Source organism: Vidua chalybeata, chromosome 2, assembly GCF_026979565.1.
Source record: "Vidua chalybeata isolate OUT-0048 chromosome 2, bVidCha1 merged haplotype, whole genome shotgun sequence".
Classification (NCBI taxonomy): Eukaryota; Metazoa; Chordata; class Aves; order Passeriformes; family Viduidae; genus Vidua; species Vidua chalybeata.
In genome coordinates this window covers 6,420,166-6,433,527 of record NC_071531.1, presented here as the reverse complement: position 1 = coordinate 6,433,527, position 13,362 = coordinate 6,420,166, and the positions used below count along the sequence as shown (strand labels likewise).

At 36.9% G+C, this 13,362-nt stretch overlaps 1 protein-coding gene across 15 annotated transcripts in view; it reads left to right on the top strand.

Moving 5' to 3' along the window:
* The window catches only part of KDM6A (lysine demethylase 6A), a 150,541-nt gene that overhangs the window by 99,132 nt on the left and 38,047 nt on the right, over nt 1-13,362 (top strand). For 5 of the 15 annotated variants that reach the window (XM_053934684.1, XM_053934683.1, XM_053934682.1 and 2 more), the window contains 8 exons: nt 3,966-4,092; nt 6,633-6,731; nt 7,058-7,277; nt 7,839-7,973; nt 8,415-8,570; nt 9,229-9,324; nt 11,228-11,332; nt 11,915-12,310. In XM_053934684.1, the coding sequence (XP_053790659.1) occupies nt 3,966-4,092; nt 6,633-6,731; nt 7,058-7,277; nt 7,839-7,973; nt 8,415-8,570; nt 9,229-9,324; nt 11,228-11,332; nt 11,915-12,310 (1,334 nt within the window). The remainder of the gene's footprint in view (nt 1-3,965; nt 4,093-6,632; nt 6,732-7,057; nt 7,278-7,838; nt 7,974-8,414; nt 8,571-9,228; nt 9,325-11,227; nt 11,333-11,914; nt 12,311-13,362) is intronic. The other 10 variants (XM_053934695.1, XM_053934694.1, XM_053934693.1 and 7 more) reach the window with 3 other exon arrangements.

The following is a 13,362-nucleotide window of genomic DNA, read 5'->3' as shown; positions in this document are numbered from 1 at the left end:
ATTAAGTTATGGCCACAGTGCTTTCTTTTTCTGTGATGCAGGTTGTGTATGGATTTGGAGTGGGATAATTTGTGCTCTGTGACAGAATGTCAAAATCAGTGGGCTAATTTTGAGTCATCTCTGTGAAATCACAAGTGAAACTGCTGGAGGAGTTTGCTGCAGGACTCTGGGTGTTGCTCTTTTTGCTGTCACAGGACAGTGTTGCTTACATCTCAGTAAGCCCTTTGAATTTATTTTTTTTTTAGCTTGATATTATGTCACCTAGTATAAATTGTCAGCAGTTTCATCCAGAAAGGCTGTACATCTGATCAGTGGAAGACAGGCTTCTCAGAAGAGCTGACCAGCTCTTTTTCATCTTTGTTTGATGTATGTTGCCACAATAGAAGCAAAGGCACATGGTTGTATTCATAAAATCCTGCCACAGGTCTCTGTGCTAGCAGTAAGAGCAGTGACTTTGAGAATTGTCTGCTGTCTGAAAACTGGATTAACTCTCTTTATTCAGTCAGCATAGGTCACCCAGTTTTGTTGTGTGGGTAGCTTCTATGTGGAGAAAGGGATAGAGTGGTCTTAAGTGGAACATTGAAGGAATAATGCCTTTTCCTTTGCTCTTCTCTGTTAACAGTGGTATTTATCAGAGTGTGGTGTTTATCGCAGATTTAGTCTTTAGCAGCTGGTAATAAAAACACCTCCTCAGGAAGCACAGTCCGGGTGGTGCGCTGCTGCTTAGAAAAAATAATAGAAAATACCTGCCATCTGCCAGAATGTTACTTGCAAAACCCAGTCAAAACATGTTTGTATTTGTATATTGAACTCTTTTTTTTTTTTTTTTCACTTTGACAGAAAAAAATCAGTTTGAAAATAGCTTTTGTTTATTTTCCTTCACTAGTTAAAGTTTATTGAGCCAGATTGGAATTTAGGCAAGTTCAGATGTCTTGTGAGAGAATTACTAGAATCTCTGCTCCTGTTGCTGGTTTCCAAAACTGTGACTGTGGAGGAGAACCCTGTGATTCCCAGATAAACACATACCCAGTTGAGCTGATAAGTGCTGACTAGTTCAGGTGGTCATCACAGTAAGATCTTCCTTCTCTTTGCTGTTCCATTTGCTTTCCAGACAAAAATTCTTTTCACCACTTTGCCCAAAATGACATTAAATTAATGAGACTGAAGATCAAACTTGTCCCAATATTCTTTCTCCAGTTGTGTTCAGCTGTTGGATAAGGAAGAGTGTAAGAGCAACATAAACATCTGCTTAGAGTTCCCAAGTGCACTCCCAATTATTTTTGTCTGGGGGCATTGCATCTAAGATGGTGTCTCTGTAATTGGATGTGGCATCTGAGGTGCTGAAATGGGGAAGAATTTAATGTCTTCAGAGACACTCACATTTACTAAAGAAAAAGTGATTGCCACAAGTTCAGTGTAAGAATGATTGATAAGCATGAAAAAAAGACTCATGAGCTAGGCTAGCACATCAGAGGGATTTTTTCCAAATCCGTTCCAAATGAGATTGCAACGATCTGCAAAAGAGCATGGAACATTTGTGAAGGATGGACAAGGTCTGTGGTTTGGTTTATTGTATTAAAAATGTCCCAGCAGTGGAAAAATAGTCAGTTATGCTGGTTGAGAATTGGAGATAGGTCTTGCAAATGGGAGACTGCCCAGCTTAGGAGTTCTTCATCACCTTCTTTATGTACATTCTTCATCTTATGCTCAAGAACAGATCCAGTTTCCCCTGCCTATGCTATTCTAGTGGAAAACTTACGTTTGCTCTCCCTTTCTTGCTTTCTGCCTTTTTCAGCTCTCTGTGCAGGAAGATAAAATTGGGAAGCAGCCCTTGTTTCAGCAGAGAAGCCAGATAGGGATTGCTGGTTCTCATTTCTGTCTTCTAGAAATAGACTCGTTCTTTTTTATCAGTGAACCTCAGTAAAAATCTCACAAAGATACAACATGTTATCTTTCAATCCAGCAAGGTTCTGATGAAACAGAAAGTAGGCACACAACATTTCTAAAGATAGAGGAAATTGTTTAATGTCTTTTTTTTTACCATTGTTCATAATCCCTGAACTAATATCTTTATCTCAGGTTTTGTCTGGAACAGCACCTGGTACATATATCCTTAACATACAATTACTCAGGTGATTCCAGTAACCAACCTCAGAGAAGCCTTTCTTCTTAAAGCATGAGTATTGTCTGTATGCTGAAGAACTTCAGAGGCTTGGGATTTGAATCAAAATCAAAGTTTGTTTATTAATTTAGTGACACAAAGTTGTTTATCGTGACTGCAAAAATCACTGTGGTTTTTTCCTTTTTTATTCCCTGATTGGTAGATTTTTTACTAGATCGATTTTCAGTCAAGATAAAGTACTTTCTGCAGCACTGTAACCACTTGACTCCTTACCTGACATTTCTTACAGTCCATTAAATATTCGAACTTCTGCTTGTGACCACAATTTTCAAGTGATATTTCTGAGACCACCTCAGGCAAATCTTGTTTAGCAGCTGTGATTTTGTTTTTGACTGCCTTTGTTCAAGTTTGGAAGTTTGCATTCCATTTGCAGAAGTGTAGTGTCTATTAACAAGTATGAGCCCATGGAATAAAAAAAATGAGCTGTATCAAACAGGTAGAATAAAAATCATAAAGGAAAGTGTAATTACAGAGAGTGAGCTGAGCCTGCAAATACCCATCAGTTTCTTCTCAGTCTTGCCTGTCTATGTAGTTAGACTTGATCAAAAAGTACCAATTTAGGGTGCTGAATGTTTAGGCCTCAGAAATTTTAAGTGGACAGGCAGTGCAGGTATGTGCTCAACTCTGTCATTAACCAGAACATTATACAAACTTTGGGTAATTTATGAAATCAGTGTCATAGTGTTCCACAAGGGGCTGTTTATGGGTGTGACAGGGACAGTCTTCTGTCACATCTAACATTTTACAAATGTTTTCTGAAAAGCAGTGGCTTGTTGAGACAAATACATGGCTATTGAGCAAACAGCAAGACACTGCTGAGCACTGTGGTATGCAGTGATTTCAGCAAGCCAACTGCTGGCCACAAAAGATTTCCTTGTTTGTACTCATTGTATGAACAGCAGTGAGATGGTTTTGTGGCTGCTTGAAGGAATTCCATCTGAGCATGGAGGCAGATGAGGAGCAGCTGGAGAAGGTGGTGAAGGTGCTTTGTTTGAAGTGGTAACCAAGCCTTGCATCAGTGCTAGAGCAGAGATACATTTTAATAAGCATGTAAAATATTATTGGGGAGGATGGGTTGTGGGAGGCCTTTAAAGTGGGGATGAATAATTTGTCTAATTTAATGAACGAAGAAAAGTAATTTGAAAGAATATGACGTGTGGTTAGATTAATTTGTTATGTAGATGAGAGGTGATGGCATTTGTCAAGGTGAATGGAAAATACGTTAATGAGGAGGAAATGACAATGTAAGAAAGATTCAAGTGGAGATGCAAAAATTCTTAGTCCAAATGTAGATATGGGACAAATAAAAGGATTTAGAAGAAAAAAGTAAACAATGTAATATATAGGTGTTGCACATGTTAGATACAGATATATATGTATGTATAAAAAACATAATTGCTATGTGTGACAGGGAGAATGGTTGCATTTTTTACAATGTCAGGAAAGCATCTGTGTTCAGAGGAGGAAAGACATTAATATTCACTTTTATAGTAGAAGATTGAGCAGTTCATAATTGTGCTCCTGATCTCTTAGAAAATTATTTAAACCCAAAAAAGTGCTTTAAAACTCTGTGAAAGTAATTTTAATTTTGAGTCTTTTTTGTCCTGTAATTTTAGTATGGAACTTTAAAAGTTTTTAAAACTTTGTAATGTATATATAAGTGGGTTTATTGCTTGATATTCTTATTCTTAAAGAGACACCAATGCTACAAAGTCCTGCTGTGCCAGAGTATTAAATGGTCTTGGGGAATTTCACTTCTCCCATTTGTGAATTGTTTTTGTAGGCTGGATGCATCACACCGTGGATCAGCTTGGAGACAAGGCAACCAAGGAAAGCTATGCTATACAGTATCTCCAGAAATCTCTGGAAGCAGATCCAAATTCTGGTCAATCCTGGTATTTCCTTGGAAGGTGAGAACAGACTTCATAGACACTGTAACTATATTGGTGAATTTTTTTGAGGATACTCATTATTGTATCTTACATGGTTTTTCTTCTTAATCCTGTCAGAGGAAAAATGAAGGGAAAGTACGTCTATATCTACTGAAGTCTTAAGTTTTCTGGGAAGTGTATGAAAAGAAAAGGTGCTAACATATTTGGGGTGAATAAAGATTAGAAGTTGAAGTGAAGTATGTTACCTAAGTTGCTCTGCTTTTTTGTAGTTATTATTCAGTCTACACATTTACAGTAATCTGAATATATCCAGCCTGGTTTTACCTGTTACTCTCACTCTTTTTCGCAAATCCTTTGTAAATGTTGTTACTTTTCTTCATACCTTTTTCATAATTCCTTCTCTCTTTATTTTCTCAGAATCTCCCTCCTAATCTCAGTTTTTGCACTGAAATACAAAAATTTTCCTAGGCAGACATCCATTTTTAAAGAGCATACACAGCAGTGTATGGCTCAGACTGATCCATTCTAATGTGTATTTAAGTGTTCAATTAATTTTGTAGCCTTTGACAGTATTTTTTTACTTGAAAAAATAACATTCCCAGATGTAAATCATACAAATTTGATGAGTTTTTCTGGTCTCCTTTTTAAGAAAAATGAGTATTTCACTTAAGCCAGCAGTAACTATTGAAATACTCAAGTTTTGGAGAAAGCTTTGAGGGCAATTCAAGTCCATATGTGAACACATCACTTCTTTTGAGGAATACATTTAAAAAGAATGAGGCAAAAATAAAATTAATATCCTAACCTCAGTGTCTTCCAGCTGACATTCTTGGGGATTCTGGTCACATACAGCTGGAACCTATTTTTGATTTTGTCATACTAATAATATTTCTCCAGCTGTTCCTGTAAGACAGGGATCTCCAACCAGCGCTGAGTGTGTGGGGCAGAGGGGCAAGGCAAGTGTGGAGGGAAAAGGGAAAATGAGCCAGGGATCATCTTGTGCATCTTATCTTCCACTGGGCTAAAATTCTGTTTTTTCTTCAGTAGTCCCATTCCAGATGCCTTGAGCAAGTTGAGTTCTCAGGCATGGTGGAGCTGGAGTTCCTCCACATGTGCAGCTGCTGTGCTCTGCTGGTGGTCAGGGTGAAGCCTAGGATCCTACAGACAAGGGGGAGAATTGAGGAAATGGGATGAAAAATTTAGTGGGAGCATTTGTTCTGCTTTACAAGGAGGACTAGAACAAAAATGTTTCTGTGCCCCGTTTCTCCAGTCCATACTCTGGCAGGAGGAGGAGGACAGGGTTATGGGGTTGTGCATTCACTCTTTTTTCTCTCCTCATGTAATCCCTTGTGCTGTTCCTTCCTCTGCTGCTTGTCCAAACCAGATAGCAAGTTGGTTGAAGCTATCTTTCAAAATATATCACCATCTCCCTTCTCTCCCACTGGAAAAACTCCATCTGCCAAAGTTTTGTGAGGGCCTAACGTCAGTGCTATCCTAATGAGAGGCTTTATGTGTGTGATAGCCAGACAGAGTGAAACATGTCTGTTGGACATCGGTTAGATTGTCATTACAACAATCTCCTGAAACATTGTATTCACAATTAATGGATGATTTTAGGCAAAGTAATGCTATATTTTATTGTATTCATTTCAAAGTGCTCAAAAATACTTGCAAGAGTGTAGCATGTTTGACAAACCTTTGTCTGTACTATTCTGCTTGGTTTTTATTATTCACTAGAATTAATTTTCTATTGTTATTTATGTGTTTGGAAAGTTGTCAGTTCTTTTTCCAACATGGAAAGTTGTTACAGACAACACATGACACAGTTACTGTTGATTAAACTAGTAAATATATATATAGATGGATATTTGATCTTGGCTTTATTTGGAGCTTTTAATTTTAGAAGTGTACGTATCATTCCCTGTGGTATAACTGTAGTTCTCTTTAATGCCAGAATAACTTTGAATTTGTATGTGAGGAATTAAAGTAAGACATATAAAAATACAGAATCACACAACCTTTTCCAAAATTTGGTGCTCTGTATATGCAGTACAAGTAACTGGTTTGTTCATTGCTTAAATAAGATTGAGATGCAAGAAACGCTCATAAAAAGCCTCCCAGGCAGTCAGGGACCATCCTGGTTGAGTTGGTCAGTATCTCTCAATAATTCTGTTTTGTAGAACATTAAGTTTTATAACCATTTGTTTGATGAAATAGGTAACTTAATTGTTTCACTGTAATGCTATCTGTAGATAAATACTGGTTTTTTTGACTGATAAGGTATCACCAGTGAAAGAAATGCAAATCTATCAAATGTGGGATGACTGTTTTCCTTACAAATGTAGTAATCCAGGGTTTAAGTAGATTTGAGGTGCTTAAATAAATAATTAGTAATACATGTCGAGGTGTTTGAGTCTGTCTGTGGCTGGCATTCAGAAAGAGCAAATGTTGGGTGTGTATTTGCATGACTTAACATTTATCAGATCAGACTTGGTAAGCCATGCTCAATGATTACCTTCTATAAATACTACTACCAAAGTTCTCTTTTCTTTTCCCAGGTGCTATTCAAGTATTGGGAAAGTTCAGGATGCCTTTATATCTTATAGGCAATCTATTGATAAATCAGAAGCAAGTGCAGATACATGGTGTTCAATAGGGTAAGAATGATACAGGGTAATACAATTATATACTTCCATGCTATTATATATAAATAAAGAATATCAACTTTTTGCAAATTCAGAGGGACTGTAAAGTCTTTTTTATTTATACACCCGTGTTGACAGACTTGTCTGATTTGAAGTTTAAATAATGAATTACTATTTGCTTTCTCAATGTTTTAAAATACTGAAAATGTTACATACAGTGTTCCAAGTTTTATATAATGCCAAGATTTATTAAGGGGTTGGGGAGGGATGTGTGTATTTGAGTTCCTCGTGTCTTGACTTTGTTATTAATTCTCAACTTCACTAATCTTTCTATTCAGTGTGCTGTACCAACAGCAAAATCAGCCTATGGATGCTTTACAGGCCTATATCTGTGCTGTACAATTGGACCATGGCCATGCTGCAGCCTGGATGGACCTAGGCACACTCTATGAGTCCTGCAACCAGCCTCAGGATGCCATTAAATGCTACTTAAATGCAACTAGGAGCAAAAATTGTAGTAATACCTCTGCACTTGCAGCACGGATAAAGTATTTACAGGTAAAACTAATGTTTTAAGCAGGGGAAATACTCTTCAAACACACAGCAGAGGGGAGGGGAGAAGTCACACATGAGTTTAACTTACAGTTGTTTGTGGTGTGTTTAACCTGTTTTCATGTGTACTGTAAGCATATCATAGCCTGTAATATTTTATTTCTTCATTTTTAAGTGGAACTTAATTCCTTATAAACCCTATTTTGCACATTTAATCAAAACATACTGTTTTACATCATTTTGCTTTTTTCTTTGTATTTGTCTACATTTTTAAGTTCTCATAACATATAGTGAGAATACGCAACACACTATCTTTCACTCTTGTTTGCAATTTCAGAAAAAAGGAATTATGAGACCTCTGAATCCAGAGCTCATCTTTGTTCTGATTCTCACAAAGGTTTATATTCTGGTTACCCTCTTTATACCTAGCACCTTTCTAAACCCCAAAATTTTAAATCTGTCCTCTCTTTAAGACGTAATTAGCTACAGCATTTAGGAAGATTTCATGGACTTGCTCTTACTAAAGTAGGCTTGTGTTAAATTTGCTTTTTACATAATTTTTCCTAGGCTCAGTTGTGTAACCTTCCACAAGGTAGTCTACAGAATAAAACTAAATTACTTCCTAGTATTGAGGAGGCATGGAGCCTACCAATCCCCGCAGAGCTTACCTCCAGGCAGGGTGCCATGAACACAGCACAGCAGGTGAGAAGTTGGGTTATGTTCTGCAGGTGCCCAGCTTTAAGGGTTCTTTACAATCGGTAGTGGTCAAGCTTATTTTATTGAGCACAGGATTGGCTTTTATTAAAAGAAGCCTTTGATTTATTTGCAGAGGGATATTAGATCAAGGAGCTCCCTATAATGTGGGAGAAATATGGGGGTACCAATTTAGAACCTTTGTGGATTTTCATGATTTTAAAAGCTTTCATCTTAAATAGAAATGCTGCAGTGGTTTAATAATCCGGTGAAAGGTACACATTCCTCCATTGATGACCATATGGAAACTGATTTTTCAGTTATTGAGATCAGCTTCAGAATATCTACTCGGCCCTTTTAATGTATGTGGGCTGCTAAAATTATAAAATTGAAAGGAAAGCATTAAGAATATATAGAACCATATTTTTGTCTTCCTTCTGTGATTCTTAGGCTTGTAAACCTCATCATCCAAATACTGAACCTGTACTAGGCCTCACTCAAACACCAATTTCACAGCAATCCTTGCCACTACACATGATTCCTTCTAGCCAAGTAGATGACCTGACCAGTCCTGCCAAGAGGAAAAGAACATCTAGTCCAACAAAGGTATATATTCTGATGAACTAGAGCCCCCTACCAAAATTATATGGAAAATATGCACTGAAATGATGCAGCATGCACAGAATTTGTGCAGTAAATTTTAATCCTTTGGCATCAAGGTGGGGAATGTCTTTAGAAATTTTAAAAAACATTTTTCAGTGGTGTGTTTTATCAGATTCCAGCTTAGGCAGGAGGTACATAAGGGCAGTGCACATTGGTGGCACTCTACTGCAGTTGTAGTCGTGTCAGTGAAGAAGTACAGTTGTAGTCTGATGATTGAGAGGGAGACAATCATGTCATCCTGTCTATTGCCTTTGCTTATATTTAGAATTCAAGTGTTTCATCATCATGTAATAGTGTTACAGTAGATAAAGTATTCAGTTTTGAAAGTAGCATACATTTAAGTTAATTGCATAATTTGATTTGCTTGTTTTTCTTTATGGTATTAGATATCATTAACTTTTTTCTCAGACTACCCTGATACTGTTGGGAATGGTAGAATGAGACTTGGTTATTTTAGTACATTCTTACTATTATATATTTTTATATTATTGTTCTTGAAACAATTACTAGTTCTTTCATAAATAAGGTAAAATCTAGATAGTAAAATAAATTTTGTTGGCCCTTTGATAGTCACACATTTTAATGTAACATTTTCTCTCAGAATACTTCAGATGTTTGGAGCAGTGGCCATACAGTGTCACATCCTCCTGTACAGCAACAAATTCATTCTTGGTGCTTGACACCACAGAAATTACAGGTATGTATGGGAGATCTTCAGAAGCTCTGTTAAATATTTTGTTTATTTCTTTATTCTTTTTAAGAAAATAAACCTGGGACATGTTCTGGTTTCACATTCTTGAAATTTAGTGTAAAATACTTCCCAGGGTATAGTTCAAGTTTGAATATTTGTGGCCTCTCTATGTGAGACAAGTTCTAGTAGGAAACTAAATGATCTCTAGGAGAAGCTAAACACTTTCATTGCATGATTTCTATAATTTATAAAATAAGTATGTACACTAACTCTTTTTTTCTTACGATGTTTTAAAGACAGATATGCAAATTGTCACACTTGTGTGCAAAGTGAGTTTTGTGACTTGCTGTAGTGTGGGGGATATTGAAAGAGGTGTAGAAGTATTGTTGTAATAGCATCCCTTCCTCTGAGGTTGCTTCTTGTATCAAATTGCATAAACAAATAAGCACATTCCATGAAACCATTACTCAAATGAAATCTGCTGCTGCTTTTCTGTATTATGTGTTAGCTAATACAATTATATGAAATGCTAGATTTTAGTCTGGAAATCTTATTTTGGGTGTTTTTAGTCAGGAAATTTTGTTGTCTCTTCAGTTCATTAGGGCATGCAGTGAGCTTCAGCAGGAATTCCATATATTGAAAATTGGGCCCTGCTGGAAAATTTTACCCATGCATTGCTCATGCTTTGGATGCAAAGAGAAATAGAAGGGAGCACAGTGCAGAGGCAGAAAGCATTCTCATTAACTGAGCAATGTTCCCCTCAATTCCAATATAGCTCTTCAACTATTTGTCTGAACAATATTGGCTTTATTATACTGTATAATTTTCCCTCCCTCTTTCTCCTGCCTCCCCACCCCTTTGGTTCTTCCACAGTCATTCTCTCTCTCTCTCTCCAAGCATTCTCATTATTTCCCTCTGCTTATTTTATATATGACTACTTTTTCCCCTTTTCAGTCTCACCTTTTTCCAGATCCAACTTCCTTCTCTAAGCAGAACCTCAGTAGGCCTCTCTTGAGTACAGTAGACTGGATGTGCTGGCAATAGCTTGACAAGGTTCCAGCACATATAAAAAGGAAAGCCAAAAATGTATGATGCAAGAGGAGAGTGAATAAAAAAAGCCTTTATTGCATCTTCAAAGTTGGCCTTTCAAAATTGGCAACTCAGAGGCTGGATGGATATGGCATGTTACATATACATGCATATATGTATATATATATATATTATTTATTGCACTCCCCTCCAGAGGGAATTCAGAATAGAAGGTACTGGTAATCCAGCGATTTTGGCATGATCCATCTTCATCTGCTTTTTAAGTCATACCACTTAGCAGCAGCAGTCTTACTGGTAGGATGATGAACAGTGCTGAGTATTTTAAAATGAGTAAAGAGATCAGATTTCTGGTAATAGATAACTAAATTTATCAGTTACAAACAAGTTCAATATCATAACTTAAGATATTGCTCTTACTAATGAAATCATACAATTTTCTGGGGTTCTTTTATATTTTCAGGAGAAGTTTTTCATGTGTGCCTATTGGTTTAATTCACTTTGTGAATTATTAAAAAAATAGCGCAATACAAAATGGTGTTAAAATGTACATAATTATGATAAGAATTCCATATAATCATACTTGAATGTAGTTTCCTTTTATGGTACCAGCACACTTAATTTCAGTGTGGCAGTAATAATTATACACGCAAATAATTTACAGAGTCTCTTTAGTTTTAGTAACTAAGGTTGTTTGCAAGAGAGTGTATGGAAAGATGTTTGAATCTGTAATAGAAATCTTGATTATTTTCAGCTTTTTAAGTCTTGTCTTCATGGATACTTTTTAGTGTTTTATGCAAGAAAGTTATCTAAAAAGCCCATGCAGTTTTAATGATTATGAACCACACTGCTGTTTTTTTAGCACTTGGAACAGCTGCGTGCAAACCGAAATAATCTAAATCCAGCACAGAAACTTATGCTGGAACAGCTGGAGAGTCAGTTTGTCTTGATGCAGCAACACCAGCAGGTGAGAACAAAAATATTTTTCTTATCTATAACACTTTTGTCAGTAATGGAGACTATTGTGTGTTTCTAGAATTCTAAAGAATTTCTGCTGTACAGAGTTCTCATGCCCTTTGCTGTGTTATGTTAATTTTTTTTGGATAAAGGATAGTTGTGGATTAGTGGTTGAAACATAATGAGTTTAGCTGTGTTTTATTATAGGGCAGCTGGTTAATGTAAAAGTTTTCAAGCCACACTTTCAAAGTAATGTGAGTGGACATATCTGAAAGCAGTTTTGCTTGAAAATACTTGGCTGTAGTAACAGCTTTTCTCTCATCCTGTCATTGCTCACTTCTCTCTCCCTCTGTCCAGCATCAGCAGTAAAACACTCAGACTGAAGGGCCAAGAAAAAAAGTGTGCTGATAGCTTTACTTAACATTTACTCAGCATTTTTATGAGCTTGACAGTTCTCAAAATCAACTGTGAAGATCTTAAAATGAGTATAAAATTGGAACTGACCAGTGCAGTAAAGTACACAAACCTTGTATGACCCTTCCTTTCTCAGTTCCGCAGCCAATGTTGTTGTGCTTTGTTCATGTTCCATTAGATGAGACAAACAGGAGTTGCACAGGTACGATCTACTGGAATTCCTAACGGGCCAACAGCTGATTCATCACTGCCTACAAACTCTGTCTCTGGCCAGCAGCCGCAGGTTGCTCTGACCAGAGTGCCTAACGTCGCTCAGCGTGGAATCCGTCCCGCCTGCCCCGGGCAGCCTATGGCTAATGGACCCTTTGCAGCAGGCCCCGTTCCCTGCAGCACAGCAAGAACGCTGGGTAGTACAGACACTATTTTGATAGGCAATAATCACATAACAGAAAGTGGAAGTAATGGAAACGTGCCTTACCTGCAGCGAAACGCACTCTCTCTACCTCATAACCGCACAAACCTGACCAGCAGCGCAGAGGAGCCGTGGAAAAACCAACTATCCAACTCCACTCAGGTACAGCTTCAGTTTGCTCATAGGGTGCTCTCAGGAGCCTTCCTGGGCAACTCGCTGGTGGAAGGCTCTCATTTGTAAAAGCACATTTTCCCTAGAGTTGATGGCATAGATTCAAATAAAACATAGGTTAAACCTGCACGCTACTTTATATTGTTGAAAATCTGTGTGTTAAGTTATCCTTTCAGGATAAAGGAAATTACCATAAATCAAAGAGTGCAGTTCCATAGTGCTCAGATGCCTACCTTTGTAGAAAAGTTTATTCAAAGGGAATAATTGTACATCTTTTTGTTGCTTCTTTAACGTGAAATGTTGTGATTTTGTTTTTTGTGTAGGAGGAAAGTGCATATTTCATGGGAAGCTGAATGTTGTAGTTATTTTTGACATTACGTTGTCGCCATGATGTAATCATTACCATATTTTGTTTCCATGTGATCTTTAAAAAGTAATATGTAGCACTCAGCACCATAGGGTTACTTGCAGAAAAATATTACAGTACCAATAAGAATCCATACGGATTAAAGTGTGTTAGTAAGAGTGTTCTGTGTATGTGTGTTAGAATTTGAAGATGGAGCATTTTTTTTTAATTCCAGCCTGAATGTCTTTCTTCCATGACAAACCTTGTGGATGTAATGCAGAGTTCTGAGGAAAATACCATAATGGTTTCATTCATTTTTACCATATGGGTTATGCAGTTGATACAATGTTGTCTTCTTCCTCAAAACTGGATGCATTTCTTGTTTAATTAATATTGCATGTTACTTTAGTGCTGAAGAATTAACAGTGGGCTTACATACCTAGATACTTAACTGCACGTACACTGCAACAAAGGCTGAGATAACACTGGAAAACTTTGTGTAAAAAAATGATTATCCAAAACTAAAACTTGTGTTATGATTTTTAAAAGTTTCTTCTAAATAAGCAGTACTGTTTTTAAACATGACAGGGGCATTTGGAGCCCCTTGCTTAAATTAGAATTCACATTTGTATTTTCTCTGTATAAAAGAAGTTCTTCATTATTGTGGCATTGTTCATAAAGTGGGCAAGTAATAATT